Here is a 23,595-nt window from a genome sequence, read left to right on the forward strand (position 1 = left end):
ACAGCTAGCTAACTAACCAAAAATACAGTGTGGTGGTCCGCCCAGTTCTAACTAGGGTACTTAGACAAAGTATTCCTACGGGTAATGTATGCCCATGGGCGACTTGTCTTGGTACCCCCTTTTCCCACCAAACAAACAAACAGTCAAACAACAAAACAATACTCACAGGATAACCGAACAAATGTGACATGTAGTTGCAAAACAAAAGAGATAAATACAGAGATAGAGCGTTGGGGACACAGAGAGAGAGAGAGATTGAGAGAATGAACATAAAAATTGATCTCGGGAGAAAACAACTGACTGGGTTTTTAAACCAAGGGAAAGGGGATGTGATAGGTTGAAGGAAAAGGAACAGGTATCTTCTGTTTGGTGACTGATTGGGGAGTGATGATTGTCACCTGTGAGGAGGAGAAGTAGAGCAAAGAAATACACATACAGGATACACACTCAGGATACCTGTATCCGTAACAGGTGCCAATATGTTCCCATTCATTTTTGTCCATTTCATGGGGTTCTTCCCTTACTTAGCAGAAAAACACCCCCAAAGCATAATGTTTCCACCTCCATGTTTGATGGTGGAGATGGTGTTCTTGGGGTCATAGGCAGCATTCCTCCTCCTCCAAACACAGCGAGTTGAGTTGATGTCAAAGAGCTCCATTTTGGTCTCATCTGACTACAACACTTTCACCAGTTGTCCTCTGAGTAATTCAGATGTTCATTGGCAGACTTCAGATGGGCATGTACATGTATATGTATTCTTGAGCAGGGGGACCTTGCGGGCGCTGCAGGATTTCAGTCCTTCATGGCGTAGTGTGTTACCAATTGTTTTCTTGGTGACTATGGTCCCAGCTGCCTTGAGATCATTGACAAGATCCTCCCGTGTAGTTCTGGGCTGATTCCTCACCGTTCTCATGATCATTGCAACTCCACTTGCATGGAGCCCCAGGCCGAGGGAGATTGACAGTTATTTTGTGTTTCTTCCATTTGTGAATAATCGCACCAACTGTTGTCACCTTCTCACCAAGCTGCTTGGCGATGGTCTTGTAGCCCAGTCCAGCCTTATGTAGCTCTACAATCTTGTCCATGACATCCTTGGAGAGCTCTTTGGTCTTGGCCATGGTGGAGAGTTTGGAATCTGATTGCTTCTGTGGACAGGTGTCTTTTATACAGGTAACAAGCTGAGATTAGGAGCACTACCTTTAAGAGTGTGCTCCTAATCTCAGCTCGTTACCTGTATAAAAGACACCTGGGAGCCAGAAATCTTTCTGATTGAGAGGGGGTAAAATACTTATTTCCCTCATTAAAATGCAAATCATGGAACTGACGGACATGGAACTGACGGATCCCGATCTGGACGTCCGCGGGTGGCCAGCAGGTTGTCCAGCCGGATGGACAGGTCCACCAGCTGGTCGAATGTAAGGGTGGTGTCCCTGCAGGCCAGCTCCCGACGGACATCCTCACACAGACTGCACCGGTAATGGTCGATCAGGGCCCTGTCATTCCATCCCGCGCCGGCGGCCAGGGTTTCTGAAGTCCAAAGCAAAGTCCTGTGCTCTCCTCGTCCCCTGCCTTAGGTGAAACAAGCGTTCCCCCACCACTCTACCCTCGATCGGATGGTCGAAAACCAGATGAAATCCTCATAGTGGTCCGCCGCGTCGTCCTCTCCCCAGACGGCGTTGGCCCACTCCAGAGCCAATCCAGAGCCTTCCCGGATAGACAGCAGATGAGGGCTCGCTCTCACATCCCGAAGGAGCCAGGTGGACGGTCGCCAGGTAGAGCTCCAGCTGGAGTAGGAACCCCTGGCACCCGGCAGCAGTCCCATCCCACTGGGACCAGGTGAAAGAGGGGTGGACAGCGGTGTGGGTTATTATGACAATGCTGGACAACCTCCTCTCTCCCATCGTTTGCAGCACGCGATCCATGGCTGTGCCGAGATTATGCAACATGGTCGCATGCTGCTGGACACGCTCCTCTACTAACAAAGGAGGGCTTTGTGCACCTGCTGACTCCATTTTCGTGGTGCGTGTTTCTGTAAGGCATCTATGTGTAGCAGGTAAGGCGGAGTCAGGCGCAGGACACAGAGATGAGTAATTCACGTAACTTTACTCAAAACAACAAATATTCCAAGAAGGAAAATAATCAAGCTCACAAATACAGACCAAATTACAATGAACAAACACGCACAAAACCATGGGGGAACCAGAGGGTTAAATAAGGAACATATAATTATGGGAATGGAAACCAGGTGTGTACAATGAAGACAAAACAAATGGAAAATGAAAAGTGGATCGGTGGCGGCTAGAAAACCGGTGACGTTGATCGCCGAACGCCACCCGAACAAGGAGAGGGACCAACTTTGGCGGAAGTCGTGACAGTTTGTTTATTCCATGTGTAACTCTGTGTTGTTGTATGTGTCGAACTGCTTTGCTTTATCTTGGCCAGGTCGCAGTTGTAAATGAGAACTTGTTCTCAAGTAGCCTACCTGGTTAAATAAAGGTGAAAAAATAACTAAATAAAAAATAAAGGCCAAATTCAATATTTTATCAAATATTTTTTTTATATATATATTTTTGATAGAATCCTTGGCAGTAAGAATACTTGGCAGTTAGATCCTTGGCAGTTAGATCCTTGGCAGTTAGATCCTTGGCAGTTAGAATCCTTGGCAGTTAGAATCCTTGGCAGTAAGAATCCTTGGCAGTTAGATCCTTGGCAGTTAGATCCTTGGTAGTTAGAATCCTTGGCAGTAAGAATCTTTGCTAGTAAGACTCCCTCGTAGTAAAAATCCTTCCAGAATAATTCCAGGTATTTTGTCCAAAATCAGGTTGTAGGTTTGGTGTTTTCATTTGGAGTGAAGGTTGTTGTGGAAGGTAATATACTGTATATGTCCTTGTAAAAAAACATGGAAGTTTACCTAACTCTAAAACTATATTTTTGTAAAATAATGCTGAAAGATTCAGGAGCTCATCTTCTCATGACCTCTCTATCTCTTTCTCTCAGATCTCTCTCTTCCAGCATCTCTGAGTGTCAGTCCTGACAGATCTCAGTTCTTTGAATATGAGTCTGTCTCTCTGAGCTGTGAGGTTCAGGGGAACTCTGCTAGATGGAGAGTGGTGAGGAACACAGAGAGAGGAATCCTTTCAGAGTGTAATACTGACTGGGGAAAACAACAAGGGTCTTCATGCATTGTATCACTAATAACATCAGACAGTGGAGTGTACTGGTGTGAGTCTGGGTCTGGAGAACACAGCAATGCTGTCAACATCACAGTACATGGTATGTCCACAAACACCATCTACTAACATTATAGTGTTTAGCGGTTCATCTGGTTTCAGATAGCTGATGTTATGTTTATATATTATGTTTATATTATATACAGCTGGTGCTGTGATCCTGGAGAGACCTGTTTATATATTATATACAGCTGGAGCTGTGATCCTGGAGAGACCTGTTTATATATTATATACAGCTGGAGCTGTGATCCTGGAGAGACCTGTTTATAAATTATGTTTATATATTATATACAGCTGGTGCTGTGATCCTGGAGAGACCTGTTTATATATGATGTTTATATATTATATACAGCTGGAGCTGTGATCCTGGAGAGACCTGTTTATATATGATGTTTATATATTATATACAGCTGGAGCTGTGATCCTTGGGAGCCTGAATCTGAATCTGGTGTAGACTGGTAGAACAAATCAAAGTTTAACTCAGATGTGATACTTTGGAATATATTACAATAGTACAGCTATCAGACAGATCTTCTCTCTCTTTCAAGTCAATTTAAGGGGGCTTTATTGGCATGGGAAACATATGTTAACATTTCCAAAGCAAGTGAAACAGATCATAAACAAAAGGAAAATAAACAATTAAAAAATGTACAGTAAACATTACACTCACAAATGTTACAAAGGAATAGAGACATTTAAATTGTCATTATGGGCAAATGGTTAAAGTACAAAAGGGAAAATGAATAAACATAAATATGGGTTGTATTTACAATGGTGTTTGTTCTTCACTGGTTGACGTTTTCTTGTGGCAACAGGTCACACATCTTGCTGCTGTGATGTCACACTGTGGTATTTCACCCAGTAGATATGGGAGTTTATCAAAATAGGGTTTGTTTTTGAATTATTTGTGGGTCTGTGTAATCTGAGGGAAATATGTGTCTCTAATATGGGCATATATTGGGCAGGAGGTTAGGAAGTGCAGCTCAGTTTCCACCTCATTTTGTGGGCAGTGTGCACATAGCCTGTCTTCTCTTGAGAGCCAGGTCTGCCTATGACGGCCTTTCTCAATAGCAAGGCTATGCTCACTGAGTCTGTACATAGTAAAAGCTTTCCTTAAGTTTGGGTCAGTCCCAGTGGTCAGGTATTCTGCCACTGTGTACTCTCTGTTTAGGGACAAATAGCATTCTAGTTTACAATTTTGTTTTGTTAATTCTTTCCAATGTGTCAAGTAGTTATCTTTTTGTTTTCTCATGATTTGATTGGGTATAATTGTGTGTGTCTTGCTCTCTCTTTCTCAGATCTCTCTGTTCCAGCCTCTCTGAGTGTCAGTCCTGACAGATCTCAGTTCTTTGAATATGAGTCTGTCTCTCTGAGCTGTGAGGTTCAGGGGAACTCTACTGGATGGAGAGTGGTGAGGAACTCAGAGAGAGGAATCCTTTCAGAGTGTCATACTGACTGGGGAAAACAACAAGGTTCTTCATGCATTGTGTCACTAATAACATCAGACAGTGGAGTGTACTGGTGTGTGTCTGGGTCTGGAGAACACAGCAATGCTGTCAACATCACAGTACCTGGTATGTCCACAAACACCATCTACTAACATTATAGTGTTTAGTGGTTCATCTGGTTTCAGATAGCTGATGTTATGTTTATATATGATGTTTATATATTATATACAGCTGGAGCTGTGATCCTGGAGAGCCCTGCCCTTCCTGTGACTGGGGGAGATTCTGTGACTCTGCGCTGCAGATATCAGGGAACTCCCTCTAACCTCACAGCTGTTTTCTACAAAGATGGATCCCTCATCAGGACTGAGACTACAGGAGAGATGACCATCCCTGCAGTATCCAAGTCAGATGAAGGACTCTACAAGTGTACCAACTCTGAAGGAGAATCACCAGAGAGCTGGATGACAGTGACAGGTGAGAATATGACAAACCTTGTCATTCAGATTGTCTGGTTCTTTTTACTCTGTTGAGTGATACTAAAACCTGCATTATAAACTGGGTGGTTATGAATGCTGAAAGCCCTGGGTATGAAGGGTATACCAAAACATGTATTTTTACACTGAAAGATTCAGGAGCTCATCTCCTCATGACCTCGCTGTCTTTCTTTATCAATTGAATGGGCTTTATTGGCATGAGAAACACGTTTACATTGCCAAAGCAAGTGAAATAGATAATAAACAAACATGAAATAAACAAAAAGTGAAAAGTAAACATTACACTCAAACAAGTTCAAAAATAGAGACATTTCAAATGTTGTAACGATGTGCAAATAGTTAAACTACAAAAGGGTAAATAAATAAACATGTGTTGTATTTATAAAGGTGTTTGTTCTTCACTAATTTCCCTTTTCTGTGGCAACAGGTCACAAATCTTGCTGCTGTGATCAAACACTGTGGTATTTCACCCAGTAGATATGGGAGTTTATCAAAATTTTGGGGTTCTGTGTAATATATGTTTTTCTATGGTCATACATTTGGTAGGAGGTTAGGAAGTGCAGTTCAGTTTCCACCTCATTTTGTGGGCAGTGTTGCACATAGCCTGTCTTCTCTTGAGAGCCAGGTCTGCCTACAGCAGCCTTTCTCAATACCAAGGCTATGCTCACTGAGTCTGTACATAGTCAAAGCTTCCCTTAATTTTGGGCCCGTCACAGTGGTCAGGTGTTCTGCCACTGTGTACTCTCTGTTTAGGGCAAAATAGCATTCTAGTTTGCTTTTTATTTTGCTAGTACTTTCCAATGTGTCAAGTAAATCTTTTTGTGTTCTCATGATTTGGTTGGGCCTAATTGTGTTGCTGTCCTGGGGCTCTGTGGGGTCTGTTTGTGAACAGAGCTCCAGGACCACCTTGCTTAGGGGACTCTTCTCCAGGTTCATCTCTCTATAGGCGTTAACTTTTGTCTTGACTCTCTCCTTGGTTCAAAGGTGCTGGATCAGCTAGGCCAATGGCTGACAGATAGATAGAGAGAGAGATTGTATCTCTCTCTCCTAGGGGGAGTTGGCCTGGTTTCATGACTTCATGAACCGGATCGTAAATACCTTGCAGAAACTCTCCCTTTTGGCTCTGCAGTATTGGGAAATAAATCCTTTGTGTTACAGAAGAGCCCAAAACTTCAAACAACGGACACTGGGACAACAACATCCAAATGAGGGATGGAATATGGGAAATGAATATGGGGAATTCGTCCCACCTACGCAACAGCCAGTGTAATCCAGTGGCGTGATTTTCAAATACCTTAAAAATCCTATTACTTCAATTTCTCAAACATATGACTATTTTACAGCTATTTAAAGACAAGACTCTCGTTAATCTAACCACACTGTCCGATTTCAAAAAGGCTTTACAACGAAAGCAAAACATTAGATTATGTCAGCAGAGTACCCAGCCAGAAATAATCAGACACCCATTTTTCAAGCTAGCATATAATGTCACAAAAACCCAGAAGACAGCTAAATGCAGCACTAACCTTTGATGATCTTCATCAGATGACAACCCTACGACATTATGTTATACAATACATGCATGTTTTGTTCAATCAAGTTCATATTTATAAAAAAAAAACAGCTTTTTACATTAGCATGTGACGTTCAGAACTAGCATACCCCCCCGCAAACTTCCGGGGATTTACTAACAATTTACTAAATTACTCACGATAAACGTTCACAAAAAGCATAACAATTATTTTAAGAATTATAGATACAGACCTCCTCTATGCACTCGATATGTCCGATTTTAAAATAGCTTTTTAGTGAAAGCACATTTTGCAATATTCTAAGTACATAGCCCAGGCATCACGGGCTCGCTATTTAGACACCCGGCAAGTTTAGCACTCACCATAATCATATTTACTATTATAAAAGTTTGATTACCTTTTGTTGTCTTCGTCAGAATGCACACCCAGGACTGCTACTTCAATAACAAATGTTGGTTTGGTCCAAAATAATCCATCGTTATATCCGAATAGCGGCGTTTTGTTCGTGCGTTCCAGACACTATCCGAAATAGTAAAGAAGTGTCACGCGCATGGCGCAATTCGTGACAATAAAATTCTAAATATTCCATTACCGTACTTCGAAGCATGTCAACCGCTGTTTAAAATCAATTTTTACGACATTTTTCTCGTAGAAAAGCGATAATATTCTGACAGGGAATCTCCTTTTCGGCAAACAGAGGAAAAAATCCCAAAGGCGGGGGCGGTCGGGGTCACGCGCATAAGCCAGTGTCCCTTGATCGGCCACTTGAGAAAGGCGATAATGTGTTTCAGCCTGGGGCTGGAATGACGACATTCTGTTTTTTCCCGGGCTCTGAGCGCCTATGGACGACGTGGGAAGTGTCACGTTAGAGCAGAGATCCTTAGTAAATGATAGAGATGGAAAAGAAGTTCAACAAATGGTCAGACAGGCCACTTCCTGTAAAGGAATCTCTCAGGTTTTGACCTGCCATTTGAGTTCTGTTATACTCACAGACACCATTCAAACAGTTTTAGAAAATTTAGGGTGTTTTCTATCCATATGTAATAAGTATATGCATATTCTAGTTACTGGGTAGGAGTGGTAACCAGATTAAATCGGGTATGTTTTTTATCCAGCCGTGTCAATACTGCCCCCCTAGCCCTAACAGGTTAAAATGGTGTCATAGGGGATGTTTCGAAGGGTTAACCTCTATGGGCTAGGTGGGACGCTAGCGTCCCCCCCGTGGTGCACTCCATCAACAGCAGGTGCATTTCAAGAGCGTCAAATTTGAAACCAAATAAATGTCAAAATTCAAATTTTTCAAACATACAACTATCTTACACCCTTTGAAAGATAAACATCTCCTTAATCTAACCACGTTGTCCGATTTCAAAAAGGTTTTACGGCGAAAGCATAAAGTTAGATTATGTTAGGAGAGTACATTGACAATAGCTGTGTGTAATGTTTTGTCAATTCAAAGACAGGGTCACCAAAACCATAAAACCAGCTAAAATGATGCACTAACCTTTTACAATCTCCATCAGATGACACTCCTAGGACATTATGTTAGACAATGCATGCATTTTTAGTTCTATCAAGTTCATATTTATATCCAAAAACAGCGTTTTACTATGGCATTGATGTTGAGGAAATCGTTTCCCTCCAATAACCGGCAGTCAAGTCAGCACCACAAATTAAATAATTAAAATTAGAAAACATTGGTAAAATATCATATTGTCATTTAAAGAATTATAGATTTACATCTCTTGAACGCAATCAACTTGCCAGATTTAAAAATAACCTTACTGGGAAATCACACTTTGCAATAATCTGAGCACTGCGCCCAGAAAAATACGCGTTGCGATACAGACTAGCCGCCATGTTGGGGAGATCTAAAATCGAAAATACTATGTAAATAATCCATTACCTTTGATTCTCTTCATCAGATGTCACTTCCAGGTATCACAGGTCCATAACGAATGTAGTTTTGTTCAAAAAAGCTCATCATTTATGTCCAAAAATCTCCGTCTTGTTAGCACATGATCTAAGCCCGCCGGACTTCACTTCATGAACGAGGGGAAAAAATATATTTACGTTCGTTCAAACATGTCAAACGTTGTATAGCATAAATCATTAGGGCCTTTTTTAACCAGAACATGAATAATATTCAAGGTGGACGAATGCATTCTCTTTTATAACGTATTGGAACGAGGGTACCCAACATGAACTCGCGCGCCAGAGTCTAATCGGCCATCACCGTTCCATGGCTCTTGTTCGGGCAGATCTCACAGTAAAAGACTCAAAACACTTTGTAAAGGCTGGTGACATCTAGTGGAAGCAATAGGAAGTGCCAAAACATTAATCAACCCCTGTGTGTTTCAATGGCATAGGCTTAACCTCTTGGGGCTAGGTGGGACGCTAGCGTGCCACCTGTGGTGCACTCCATCAACAGCAGGTGCATTTCAAGAGCGGCAAATTTGAATCCAAATAAATGTCAAAATTCAAATTTTTCAAAAATACAACTATGTTACACCATTTGAAAGATAAACATCTCCTTAATCTAACCACGTTTTACGATTTCAAAAAGGTTTTACGGCGAAAGCATAAATTTAGAGTATGTTAGGACAGTACATTTACAAGAGTTGTGTGTAATGTTTTGTCAAGTCAAAGACAGGGTCACCAAAACCATAAAACCAGCTAAAATGATACACTAACCTTTTACAATCTCCATCAGATGACACTCCTAGGACATTATGTTAGACAATGCATGCATTTTTAGTTCTATCAAGTTCATATTTATATACAAAAACAGCGTTTTACTATGGCATTGATGTTGAGGAAATCGTTTCCCTCCAATAACCGGCAGTCAAGTCAGCGTCACAAATTAAATAATTAAAATTAGAAAACATTGGTAAAATATTATATTGTCATTTAAAGAATTATAGATTTACATCTTTTGAACGCAATCAACTTGCCAGATTTAAAAATAACCTTACTGGGAAATCACACTTTGCAATAATCTGAGCACTGTGCCCAGAAAAATACGCGCGTGCGATACAGACTAGACGTCATGTTGGGGAGATCTAAAATCGAAAATACTATGTAAATAATCCATTACCTTTGATTCTCTTCATCAGATGTCACTTCCAGGTATCACAGGTCCATAACGAATGTAGTTTTGTTCAAAAAAGCTCATCATTTATGTCCAAAAATCTCCGTCTCGTTAGCACATGATGTAAGCCAGCCGGACTTCTCGTCATGAACGAGGGGAAAAAATATATTTCCGTTCGTTCAAACATGTCAAACGTTGTATAGCATAAATCATTAGGGCCTTTTTAACCAGAACATGAATAATATTCAAGGTGGACGAATGCATAGCCTTTTATAACGTATTGGAACGAGGGTACCCAACATGAAGTAGCGCCAGGTGTCTAATGGGACATCACCGTTCCATGGCTCTTGTTCGGTCAGATCTCCCTCCAGAAGACTCAAAACACTTTGTAAAGGCTGGTGACATCTAGTGGAAGCAATAGGAAGTGCCAAAATATTCCTAAACCCCTGTGTTTTTCAATGGGATAGCTTTAAAGTCAATACAACACATCAGGTATCCACTTCCTGTCAGAAAATGTCTCAGGGTTTTGCCTGCCAAATGAGTTCTGTTATACTCACAGACACCATTCAAACAGTTTTGGAAACTTTAGAGTGTTTTCTATCCATATATAATAAGTATATGCATATTCTAGTTACTGGGTAGGATTAGTAACCAGATTAAATCGGGTACATTTTTTTTTATCCAGACGTGCAAATGCTGCCCCCTAGACCCAACAGGTTAACCTCTATGGGACCGGCGGGACGAATTCGTCCCACCTACGTAACATCCACTGCCAGCCTGTGGCGCGATTTTCAAAATCTTCAAAATCCTATTACTTCAATTTCTCAAACATATGACTATTTTACAGCCATTTAAAGATAAGACTCTCGTTAATCTAACCACACTGTCCGATTTCAAAAAGGCTTTACAACGAAAGCAAAACATTAGATTATGTCAGCAGAGTACCAAGCCAGAAATAATCAGACACCCATTTTTCAAGCCAGCATATAATGTCACCAAAACCCAGAAGACAGCTAAATGCAGCACTCACCTTTGATGATCTTCATCAGATGACAACCCTAGGACATTATGTTATACAATACATGCATGTTTTGTTCAATCAAGTTCATATTTATATCAAAAACCAGCTTTTTACATTAGCATGTGACGTTCAGAACTAGCATACCCCCCGCAAACTTACGGGGAATTCGCTAACATTTTACTAAATTACTCACGATAAACGTTCACAAAAAGCATAACAATTATTTTAAGAATTATAGATACAGACCTCCTCTATGCACTCGATATGTCCGATTTTAAAATAGCTTTTTGGTGAAAGCACATTTTGCAATATTCTAAGTACATAGCCCAGACATCACGGGCTCGCTATTTAGACACCCGGCAAGTTTAGCACTCACCATAATCATATTTACTATTATAAAAATGTCATTACCTTTTGTTGTCTTCGTCAGAATGCACACCCAGGACGTCTACTTCAATAACAAATGTTGGTTTGGTCCAAAATAATCCATCGTTATATCCGAATAGCGGCGTTTTGTTCGATGCGTTCCAGACACTATCCGAAATAGTAAAGAAGTGTCGCGCGCTTGGCGCAATTCCTGACAATAAAATTCAAAGTATTCCATTGCCGTACGTCGAAGCATGTCAACCACTGTTTAAAATCAATTTTTACGTCATTTTTCGTAGAAAAGCGATAAAATTCCGACAGGGAATCTCCTTTTCGGCAAACAGAGGAAAAAATCCCAAAGGCGGGGCGGTCGGGGTCACGCGCATAAGCTAGTGTCTCTTGATGGGCCACTTGAGAAAGGCGATAATGTGTTTCAGCCTGGGGCTGGAATGACGACATTCTCTTTTTTCCCGGGCTATGAGAGCCTATGGACGACGTGGGAAGTGTCACGTTAGAGCAGAGATTCTTAGTAAATGATAGAGATGGCAAAGAAGTTCCAGAAATGGTCAGACAGGCCACTTCCTGTAAAGGAATCTCTCAGGTTTTGACCTGCCATTTGAGTTCTGTTATACTCACAGACACCATTCAAACAGTTTTAGAAAATTTAGGGTGTTTTCTATCCATATGTAATAAGTATATGCATATTCTAGTTACTGAGTAGGAGTGGTAACCAGATTAAATCGGGTATGTTTTTTATCCAGCCGTGTCAATGCTGCCCCCTAGCCCTAACAGGTTAAAGGTAATTCAACACATCAGGTATCCACTTCCTGTCAGAAAATGTCTCAGGGTTTTGCCTGCCAAATTAGTTCTGTTATACTCACAGACACCATTCAAACAATTTTAGAAACTTTAGGGTGTTTTCTATCCATATATAATAAGTATATGCATATTCTAGTTACTGGGTAGGATTAGTAACCAGATTAAATCGGGTACGTTTTTTTATCCAGCCGTGAAAATACTGCCCCCTAGCCCCAACAGGTTAAAAAGGTCAGATCTTTCCACAACTTCATATGAGTGATTAGGCAACCCTCATGAACTGTAAATCAGTCATTTCTCCAAACAGATGTCAAAGAAAAGCTCTCTCTCCACACACACACACACACACACACACACACACACACACACACACACACACACACACACACACACACACACACACACACACACACACACAGCAAGGATGGAGTGACAGAGTGCGGTGCTTAAAGACACAAAGAGCCTGCAATGGCATTACCATAATCTCTAGGCTGTGCCGAGTTCAACGAGATGCCTCGCTTGACTGTAGCTCGCTCGGCCTGAGCGCAGCGACCTTGAAAAAAAGTAGGCCCATAATGAAGCCTGGCCCTAAATTTCAAGTGCTTTTGGATGACAGCGAGAGAACCGTTAGGGTTAGAAGCACAATTCGACCTCAGGAATGTTCCTGAGGTCCTCCTGATCTGTGCAAGCATAACCTTGACCACGTGGCATTAACCCTTAACAGTTAAAATAAGGTGTTTAAATCTCACAGTTTGCAATGACTTCTCTCCCCATAGGAATACATTGCCTATTCCCCTTAATTCAACCTGAAGCCTATGTGGGTTATGAATGCCTTATGAACCTGTCTTCGATAACAATCCATCAGGCTACTGTGAGGTCTACCTGTGTCGATTCTAAGCTTCCTGGAGCAACCGGAAGTTGTTAAAAACACCCTAAAGGTGTTTTGATATAACCAACCTACAGATTGTGAAAATTACTCAATTCAACCCTGTTTAGATCAGTCAATTCTTAACGTAAAGACTTAAAACTCAGGATTCTGTGAAAGCCTACCCCAATGACAATGTGTGTTGATTCTAAGCTTCCTGGAGCAACCGGAAGTTGTTAAAAACACCCTAAAGGTGTTTTGATATAACCAACCTACAGATTGTGAAAATCACTGAATTCAACCCTTTGTAGATCAGTCAATTCTTAACGCTTCCTGGAGCAACCGGAAGTGCCTTAAATTGGTGTCAAAGTAGCTGTTTTGAAGCGTCAAAGTCAAATCTTTCCAAAACTTCATATGTGTGACTAGGTAACCCTCATGAATTGTAAAAAAGTAATTTATCCCATTATATTTGCAAAAAAACGAACACACACACACAGCTAGGCCATAGTGACACAGTGCGGGGCTTAGAGGCTTACAGTGCCTGCAATAGTTACTTTCGTTCGAATGATCAAAGAACCGTCAGACCTAGAGCTCTGAAACTCTAGAAACCTGTTCTAGAGCTCAAGTCGATAGTGCACAGTGAATTATGTGGCTCTAAAAGGTTCTCAGACCAAGAAACAGCCTCGTACATTTTCAATATGTTCAATTCATTTTGACCATCACGAAAATGGCGACATTTAGAAATGTCCCAGTGTCGCAAGACTAGGTGTATTGAAACCACCTTGGCCCATAGATTCGGACCCCATCGTTTCTGTCCGATAGCTCATTCAAGGACCCTGTAGCAACGCCCGGAAAAGTGGATTTTCAGCACCAATTAAGGTCGTTGCTCGGGCACCGAATGACCTATCAAGCCGAAACTTGGGATTCGGGGTTGTCTCACATAGGCCTACACATAATGTCAGAGCTGGACCCGCAGCTAGAACGTAACTACCTGGTTTTATGTTTTTTTTATAGTTTAAACTGAAGGCGCTTTGAATTATTGGCCTGCTATTGAATTATGTGATAATTGGCTTCTAAATGAGTTGGAAAAAGTGGATTTGGTGTCAGATGGTATCAGTTTGGTGTCAGAATGACATCTAATTGACAGATGGACGCTGACTTGCTGGGTGACGAGCGATGGAGAGGAACCAGAGTCACTGCCCGGCCATCCCAAGTTCATCGGGCCAGTGAATTATGCATTTCTGCAGTATTTTTGAGCATGTCATATTCGTGATGGTAATGGTCATTTTGGACATTTTCAAAAAACTTTAAAAAACAACAGATTCCCACTTCTCCCTCATCATACATGACAAATAGACCATCTGCGTTGATTCATGGCTTAACATAGGGCTATATATCATTTGGGCAGTATAAATGCCATCTGGACATGGTTCACCGACTTTTGGGTTTGGAAACCGACTTCCTATGATCGTACATGGCAAATGGACAAACATCCTGATTTGGCACATTCAATACTTTCATTCATGTATAATTGACAAGAAAATAACTGGACATTTCATTTGGACATTTCTTATGGCATTTGGCAAAAAAAGGAAAAAAAAGTCACTTGACTTCCTATGAAATCATATTGCAAATGGACAAAACATATGCCTTATGTACAAGCAAAAACAACCAAAAAAATGATGTCAATAAAATATGTCAAAAGTATGTTCATACAGCTCTTATACATGTGTAATTGACAAAAAATGGAAAGAATTTCGAAAAACGGTCCAGAAGGCACTTTTTTAAGGGGGTGATAAGTTTTCGGGAAAAAAAACATTTTTCCAAAATTTGACTCTTGGGTGTTGACTTGTTACATTTGCAATATGAAAATCCACGGTGGAACGCGCTCGCCATCTTTAGGATTTTTGGGGTGTGACATTTGGCATTTGCCATATGAAATTTGCAATATGATTTGGATGAATGTGGACCAAATTGGGTGGTATTGTCATTAGGGTGTATAATTCGTGCGGTGCCAATATGTTCCCATTCATTTTTGTCCATTTCCCTTACTATCCAAATCTACTAATTATATGCATATTCTAGCTTTTGGGCCTGCGTAGCAGGCATTTTACTTTGGGCATGCTTTTCATCCAAGCTACTCAATAATGCCCCCCTTTCCCAAAGGAAGGTTTGGGAATCACTTCCTTTTAGGTGGTTGTAGAATTTAACGTCTCTTTTCTGGATTTTGATAATTAGCGGGTATCTGCCAAATTCTACTCTGCATGCACTATTTGGTGTTTTATGTTGTACACGGAGGACATTTTTGCAGAATTCTGCATGCAGAGTCTTACTGTGGTGTTTGTCCCATTTTGTGAATTCTTGGTTGGTGAGTGGACCCCAGACCGCACAACCATAAAGGGCAATGGGTTGTATAACTGATTCAAGTATTTTTAGCCAGATCCTAATTGGTATGTCAAATCTTATGTTCCTTTTGATGGCATAGAATCCTTTATTGCCTTGTCTCTAAGATTTTTCTGTGGAAGTTACCTGTGGCGCTGATGTTTAGGCTGAGGTATGTATAGTATTTTGTGTGCTATAGGGCAACGGTGTCTAGATGGAATTTGTATTTGTGGTCCTGGTAACTGGACATTTTTTGGAATACCATTATGTTTGTCTTACTGAGATTTACTGTCAGAGCCTAGGTCTGACAGAATCTGTGCAGAAGATCTATAGTAGGTGCTGCTGTAGATCCTCCTTGGTTGATGACAGAAGCATCAGCAAACAGTAGATATTTGACTTCAGTTTCTAGTAGGGTGAGGCTGGGTGCTGAACACTGTTCTAGTGCCAATTCAATGATATGTTGAAGAGGGTGGGGCTTAATCTGCATCCTTATCTTAACCAACAGCTCTGTGGAAAGAAATATGTGTTTTTTGCCAATTTTAACTGCGCACTTGTTGTTTGTTTAACTGGATTTTATAATGTGTGTTTTTCACCTAACACCACTTTCTATCAATTTGTATAGCAGACCCTAATTCCAAATTGAGTCAAAAGCTTTTTGAAGTCAACAAAGCATGACTTTGTTGGTTTGTTCGTTAGTCATTTAGGGTGTGCAGGGTGAATACGTGGTCTGGTGTACAGTAATTTGATATTAGGGAGGGAATGCTGTCACCTCCAGGTAGGTGTTTGTCCCCCTGTGTGCTGAGGGTGTCAGGTTCTTGTCCAGGTCTGGCATTTAGGTCGCCACAGACTAGTTTCTCTGGGCCTGGAAATGGTTGATCTCCCCCTCTAGGATGGAGAAGTGGTCTTCATTAAAGTATGTGGATTCTATTGGGGGGATATAGGTAGCACACAGGAGGACATTTTTCTCTGAGTCAATTTCCTTATTAATTTCTAGCCAGATGTAAAATGTTCCTGTTTTGACAAATTTAATAGAGTGGGTTATGTCTGCTCTATATCAAATTAGCATACCCCCTGAGTCTCTTCCCTATTTCACAGCTGGTAGTTTGGTGGTTGGGACTACCAGCTCTCTGTAACCTAGGGGGAAACCAGCGGATCCATCTCCTCTATACAATCCATCTCCTCTATACCTTAGCCTATATAGTGATTGGCCAAGGTTTGCTTGGGGTGGTCTTCGCTGGTTGGGGTGGGGCTGGTGAGGCTGGGGTCTGGGTGTAGGTCCTCTTGGCGTGGGTTTTCTCAGTGCAGGTCCTTCAGGAGGGGGTCTGGCTGGTCTGGGAGGGTGTCTCGCTGGTCTGGCTTGGGTGTCCGTTGCTCTGTTGCTCCTGTGTGAGGTGCTGGGTCTACGGTTGAGGGTGACGTCCTTCAGGGTCCTGGCAAAAGTTGGGATTGCTGCGTTGTAGAGGTGGACCTGGCCATAAAGGCTGTTCGAGTCCAGGGTGGAGTGGTGGCCAGGTAGACATTAGGTTGAGGCACAGTCATGGGAAATGCTTGCAATAACCTGCTGTATGATGGCAGGGGGAAAGTATTTTCATGGTAACAGGGTGGGAAAAAAAGTGGAAGAAGATTTTTAAATCACTCCCTTGAGTTCTGTGAACACCCTTTCCTGCTGGGCCCTCAGGTTGTTTGTACCCGTATGAAATTATGATGTGGCTGGGGGACCCTAGTCTGTCCTCTGACAACAGCTCCAGGGGCCTAGTGTTTGGGCACCAGAGTTTAGCCACCTTGTGTTTGGGAAAATTATTAAATTATTATTCCCTTGAATGTATTTTCCATTTGAGTCAATGAGGAGCACAATCTCTGGCTTTTGTGTTTACTCAGTGGATGTGTGGGGTTTGTTATTGGGGGAGCTGCCAGGGGGAGACTGTGCGGTCTATTTTGTTGGTGTGTCATGTGTTGTTTGTTTGGTGTTGAGGCTGTGGTCCGGGTCTGAGGTGGGCTGTTCTGCTGGCTTCTCTGGAGGAGTGTTCTGCTCTGTCACACCTCAGCTTTCTCACCTCTTCCTTCAGTGCTGTTATCTGTTTATGTTATCTGAGTCTGTTGCTCTGTTAGCTGTGCCATGTGTTCCTTTCTCTCCTCCTTCACTGCTGTTAGCTGGGCCATGTGTTCCTCTCCGCCTTCACTGATGTTAGCTGTTCCATGTGTTTCTCTCTCTCCTCAAGTTCTCTCACCTCAGTCTGTAGAGCAGCCAGCTCTCAGACAGCCGTCCATCTCCATCTTCTGCCCTCCGGGTCTTGTTGGGGGATGGTGTTGTTGTGCTGGTCTGTTTTGTGGGTCTGTTGTCTGGATTGTGTGGACTAGCTCTCTGAGCTCCACCATGTTTCTCCTGCTCTGTGAATTTATCCCTCTCAATGATGGAGGAGCAGTGCAGTTGTGGGACCAGGGTGTGTTAAGTGCTGGGTGGGGTGACTATTCTTGTCTGCAGGACAGTTTGAAGAGGTGTGATCAGACTCACTCAGGATGGGGAGTCGTCACAGAGCTTTTTCTGCTGTGTTCTCACTTTGATCCCGTAAAAGTCCTGCTGGAACTGCTTGGGGATGCACTGCACCATTACTTTTGTACTTATTCCGTGCAGTGTTATTTTTAATATCCAAGGGGTACTGTACTGTGATGACATCTGCATAGGGATAAGCCATGGGGGCTTCAAAGGCCTCTGCATTTGGCTTTGAAACTCTCCTGCCATTGTTAAGCTCAAGAGTTTTCTCACTTCACACCAGTGTTAATTGAAGTTGCAGGTAGGTCTGTTTTGTCCTAGCATAGTATACTTATTTTCTACACTTTATATAACAAAATTACCTAGAGATTATTATATTTTAATTTTAGCCTTCAGAAGTATCTTCAGACTGAACTTTACTGACTCAGTTTTGGGTTGGATGGTATTTCCAAGTTCCGCTGTGTTTCTTATGCAGGTTTTGGTTTGTTAGAAGGTTTTTCTTGATAGTCCTTAGTAATAATCCATTCTGATCATTTTGTCCAAAATCAACGTTTTAGGTATGGAATTTGATTTGGTTTGAAAGTTTTGATGTGGAAGGTATTATGCTGTATAATTCCTTGTGAAAAAAATATGTTTATCTACATTTATCCAACTATAATTCTAGGTTTGCAGAAGAACTCAATCTCTCTCTCTCTCTCTCTCTCTCTCTCTCTCTCCTGCTCCTCTTTTTCTCAGATCTCTCAGATCTCTCTCTTCCAGCCTCTCTGATTGTGAGTCCTGACAGATCTCAGTTCTTTGAATATGAGTCTGTTTCTCTGAGCTGTGAGGTTCAGGGGAACTCTGCTGGATGGAGAGTGGTGAGGAACACAACGAGAGGAATCCTTTCAGAGTGTAATACTGACTGGGGAAAACAACAAGGGTCTTCATGCATCGTGTCGCTAATACTATCAGACAGTGGAGTGTACTGGTGTGAGTCTGGGTCTGGAGAACACAGCAATGCTGTCAACATCACAGTACATGGTATGTCCACAAACACTATCTACAAACTCAGCAAAAAAGAAACGGCTTCTCACTGTCAACTGCGTTTATTTTCAGCGAACTTAACATGTGTAAATATTTCTATGAACATAACAAGATTCAACAACTGAGACATAAACTGAGCAAGTTCTACAGACATGTGACTAACAGAAATGGAATAATGTGTCCCTGAACAAAGGGGGGGACAAAATCAAAGTAACAGTCAGTATCTGGTGTGGCCACCAGCTGCATTAAGTACTGCAGTGCATCTCCTCCTCGTTGACTGCGCCAGTTCTTGCAGTGAGATGTTACCCCACTCTTCCACCAAGGCACCTACAAGTTCCCTGACATTTCTGGGGGGAATGGCCCTAGCCCTCACCCTCCGATCCAACAAGTCCCATACGTGCTCAATGGGATTGAGATCCGGGATCTTTGCTGGCCATGGCAGAACACTGACATTCCTGTCTTGGAGGAAATCACGCACAAAACGAGCAGTATGGCTGGTGGCATTGTCATGCTGGAGGGTCATGTCAGGATGAGCCTGCAGGAAGGGTACCGCATGAGGGAGGCGGATGTCTTCCCTGTAACGCACAGCGTTGAGATCGCCTGCAATGACAGCAAACTCAGTCCGATGATGCACACACCGCCCCAGACCATGATGGACCCTCCACTTACAAATCGATCCCGCTCCAGAGTACAGGCCTCGGTGTAATGCTCATTCCTTAGAAGATAAACGCGAATCCGACCATCACCCCTGGTGAGACAAAACCGCGACTCATCAGTGAAGACCACTTTTTGGTCCAGCGACGGTGGGTTTGTGCCCATAGGCGACGTTGTTGCCGGTGATGTCTGGTGAGGACCTGCCTTACAACAGGCCTACAAGCCCTCAGTCCAGCCTATCTCAGCCTGTTGCGGACAGTCTGAGCACTAATGGAGGGATTGTGCGTTCCTGGTGTAACTCGGGCAGTTGTTGCCATCCTGTACTGATATGTTGTCCATATACCACACCCCCTCGAGCCTTATTGCTTCAATATGTACTGACATGGTAGTAACATTTCCTACACTGTATTTGCTGTAACTAAACATGCAAATATACTGAACATTTTACATGTATGAACAGAAATCAAAATGTGTGTGTCTCCCTACCTGTAAATGTGCTCATAATACAGGTGTCATTCTTTCTCCAGCTGCAGGTCCAACTCCCATTCCATCTCCAGCAGTCCCAGTGTTGTCCATGTCTCTACCCAGACTGTTGTGTATTCTACTGGTGGGGTCTCCCTACCTGCTGGTGACCATCATACTGCTGGTGAAATACTGCAGGAGCAGGGCTCAAGGTGAGACCCTGAGACCCTTACCTGTTGTAAATCAGAAATATATCACAAGGACTGACAATACTGTGGATTGAACTGTATCTCTGATTGAACCATGTTGTAGAGTTGATAACTTTTTATATTGTTTTTATTTTTTTAAATTTTATTTCACCTTTATTTAACCTCTTACATCTAGACGTTCCGCTAGCGGAACACCTGCTCCAATATCCAATGATAGGCGTGGCGCGAATTACAAATTCCTCAAAAATACAAAAACTTCAATTTTTCAAACATATGACTATTTCACAGCATTTTAAAGACAAGACTCTCCTTTATCTAACCACACTGTCCGATTTCAAAAAGGCTTTACAGCGAAAGCAAAACATTAGATTATGTCAGCAGAGTACCAAGCCAGAAATAATCAGACACCCATTTTTCAAGCTAGCATATAATGTCACATAAACCCAAACCACAGCTAAATGCAGCACTAACCTTTGATGAACTTCATCAGATGACAATCCTAGGACATTATGTTATACAATACATGCATGTTTTGTTCAATCAAGTTCATATTTATATCAAAAACCAGCTTTTTACATTAGCATGTGACTAGCATGTGACTAGCATTCCCACCGAACACTTCCGGTGAATTTACTAAATTACTCATGATAAACGTTCACAAAAAACATAACAATTATTTAAAGAATTATAGATACAGAACTCCTTTATGCACTCGCTATGTCCGATTTGAAAATAGCTTTTCGGTGAAAGCACATTTTGCAATATTCTGAGTAGATAGCCCGGCCATCACAGGCTAGCTATTTTGACACCCACCAAGTGTGGTACTCACCAAACTCCGATTTACTATTAGAAAAGTTTGAATAACTTTGCTGTTCTTCGTCAGAATGCACTCCCAGGACTTCTACTTCAATAACAAATGTTGGTTTGGTTCCAAATAATCCATAGTTATATCCAAATAGCGGCGTTTTGTTCGATGCGTTCAAGACACTATCTGAAGGGCAAAGAAGGGTGACGCGCCCGACGCGTTTGCGACAAAAAAATTCAAAATATTCCATTACCGTACTCGAAGCATGTCAAAAGCTGTTTAAAATCAATTTTTATGCTATTTTTCTCGTAAAAAAGCGATAATATTCCGACCGGGAGTCGTTGTTTTCGTTCAAAGAGAGAGAAAGTAAACATGGTGTCGGCTCGTGCACACGCCTCCAGTCTCATTGTCCTCAGATCGACCACTTACAAAATGCGCTACTGTTTTTCAGCCAGGGCCTGCAAAGCCACCATTCATCGTTCTGGCGCCTTCTGAGAGCCTATGGGAGCGTTAGAAAATGTCACGTCATGCCAGAGATCCCCTGTTTTGGTTAGAGATGATCAAGAAGGCCAAGAAAAAGTCAGAGAGAGCGCTTCCTGTTTGGAATCTTCTCAGGTTTTGGCCTGCCAAATGAGTTCTGTTATACTCACAGACACCATTCAAACAGTTTTAGAAACTTTAGGGTGTTTTCTATCCACTATCCAAATCAAACAATTATATGCATATTCTAGCTTCTGAGTTGGTGTAGGAGGCAAATATTTTTTTCTAAATTCTCAATACTGCCCCCTAGCCCCAACAGGTTAATGTGAGTCTGGAAGGAGAGTTTACAGTCTAACCAGACACCCAGGTATTTGTAGTTGTCCACATATTCTAAGTCAGAGCCGTCCAGAGTAGTGATGCTGGACGGGCGAGCAGTTGCGGGCAGTGATCGATTGAATAGCATGCATTTAGTTTTACCTGCATTTAAGAGCAGTTGGAGGCCACGGAAGGAGAGTTGTATGGCATTGAAACTCGTTTGGAGGGTTGTTAACCTGTTAGGGCTAGGGGGCAGTATTGACACGGCTGGATAAAAAACATACCCGATTTAATCTGGTTACTACTCCTGCCCAGTAACTAGAATATGCATATAATTATTGGCTTTGGATAGAAAACACCCTAAAGTTTCTAAAACTGTTTGAATGGTGTCTGTGAGTATAACAGAACTCATATGGCAGGCCAAAACCTGAGAAGATTCCATGCAGGAAGTGGCCTGTCTGACAAGTTGTGTTTTATCTTGACTCTTTTTATTGAAGACTGAGGATCTTTGCAATAACGTGACACTTCCTACGGCTCCCATAGGCTCTCAGAGCCCGGGAAAAAGCTGAAGGATATCGAGGCAGGCTCTGGCTGAAACAATTTATCGCGTTTGGATAGTGGCCGATCAGAGTACTGTGGGCTTAGGGGCGTGCCCGAGTCAACCGAATGCTTTATTTTCTTTCCTCTGTTTACCTAAATGCAGATTCCCGGTCGGAATATTATCGCTTTTTTACGAGAAAAATGGCATAAAAATGTATTTTAAACAGCGGTTGACATGCTTCGAAGTACGGTAATGGAATATTTAGAATTTTTTTGTCACGAATTGCGCCATGCTCGTGACCCTTATTTACACTTCGGATAGTGTCTTGAACGCACGAACAAAACGCCGCTATTTGGATATAACGATGGATTATTTTGGACCAAACCAACATTTGTTATTGAAGTAGCAGTCCTGGGAGTGCATTCTGACGAACAACATCAAAGGTAATCAAAGTTTTGTAATAGTAAATTGGAGTTTGGTCAGGGCTAAACTTGGTGGGTGTCTAAATAGCTAGCCGTGATGGCTGGGCTATGTACTCAGAATATTGCAAAATGTGCTTTCACCGAAAAGCTATTTTAAAATCGGACACCTCGATTGCACAAAGGAGTTCTGTATCTATAATTCTTAAAATAATTGTTATGTTTTTTGTGAACGTTTATCGTGAGTAATTTAGTAAATTCACCGGAGGTTTGCGGGGGGTATGCTAGTTCTGAACGTCACATGCTAATGTAAAAAAGCTGGTTTTGATATAAATATGAACTTGATTGAACAAAACATGCATGTATTGTATAACATAATGTCCTAGGTGTGTCATCTGATGAAGATCATCAAAGGTTAGTGCTGCATTTAGCTGTCTTCTGGGTTTTTGTGACATTATATGCTAGCTTGAAAAATGGGTGTCTGATTATTTCTGGCTGGGTACTCTGCTGACATAATGTTTTGTTTTCGTTGTAAAGCCTTTTTGAAATCGGACAGTGTGGTTAGATTAACGAGAGTCTTGTCTTTAAAATGGTGTAAAATAGTCATATGTTTGAAAAATTGAAGTTTTTGCATTTTTGAGGTATTTGAATATCGCGCCACGGGATTACACTGGCTGTTGAGTAGGTGGGACGCAAGCGTCCCACCTAGCCCATAGAGGTTAACAGTTTTGGAAAGAGTGTTTTCAGAGTGCTTTCTATCCAATGGTACTAATTATATGCATAACCTAGCTTCTGGGCCTGAGTAACAGGCAGTTTACTTTGGGCACGTCAGACAGGTGGAAATTCAGGATTCTGCCCCTATCCCGAAGAAGTTGTTTAAAGTGACCAGTGATTGGTTCTCAATGTAGGTAGCAGCCTCTCTGAGTTAGTGATTGCTGTTTAGTAGTCTGA

General features: G+C 41.9%; 1 protein-coding gene across 1 annotated transcript in view; it reads left to right on the plus strand.

Moving 5' to 3' along the window:
- Positions 1-1,574: 1,574 nt before the first annotated feature.
- The window catches only part of LOC106600064 (Fc receptor-like protein 5), a gene marked incomplete at its 5' end in the record, with an annotated part of 36,607 nt that continues 14,586 nt past the window's right edge, over positions 1,575-23,595 (plus strand). The window contains 6 exons of the mRNA XM_045713131.1: positions 1,575-1,772; positions 2,998-3,273; positions 4,529-4,804; positions 4,910-5,152; positions 18,472-18,756; positions 19,941-20,087. Coding sequence (XP_045569087.1) covers positions 1,575-1,772; positions 2,998-3,273; positions 4,529-4,804; positions 4,910-5,152; positions 18,472-18,756; positions 19,941-20,087 — 1,425 coding nt within the window. The remainder of the gene's footprint in view (positions 1,773-2,997; positions 3,274-4,528; positions 4,805-4,909; positions 5,153-18,471; positions 18,757-19,940; positions 20,088-23,595) is intronic.

The sequence above is a fragment of the Salmo salar genome, unplaced genomic scaffold (assembly GCF_905237065.1).
Source record: "Salmo salar unplaced genomic scaffold, Ssal_v3.1, whole genome shotgun sequence".
Classification (NCBI taxonomy): Eukaryota; Metazoa; Chordata; class Actinopteri; order Salmoniformes; family Salmonidae; genus Salmo; species Salmo salar.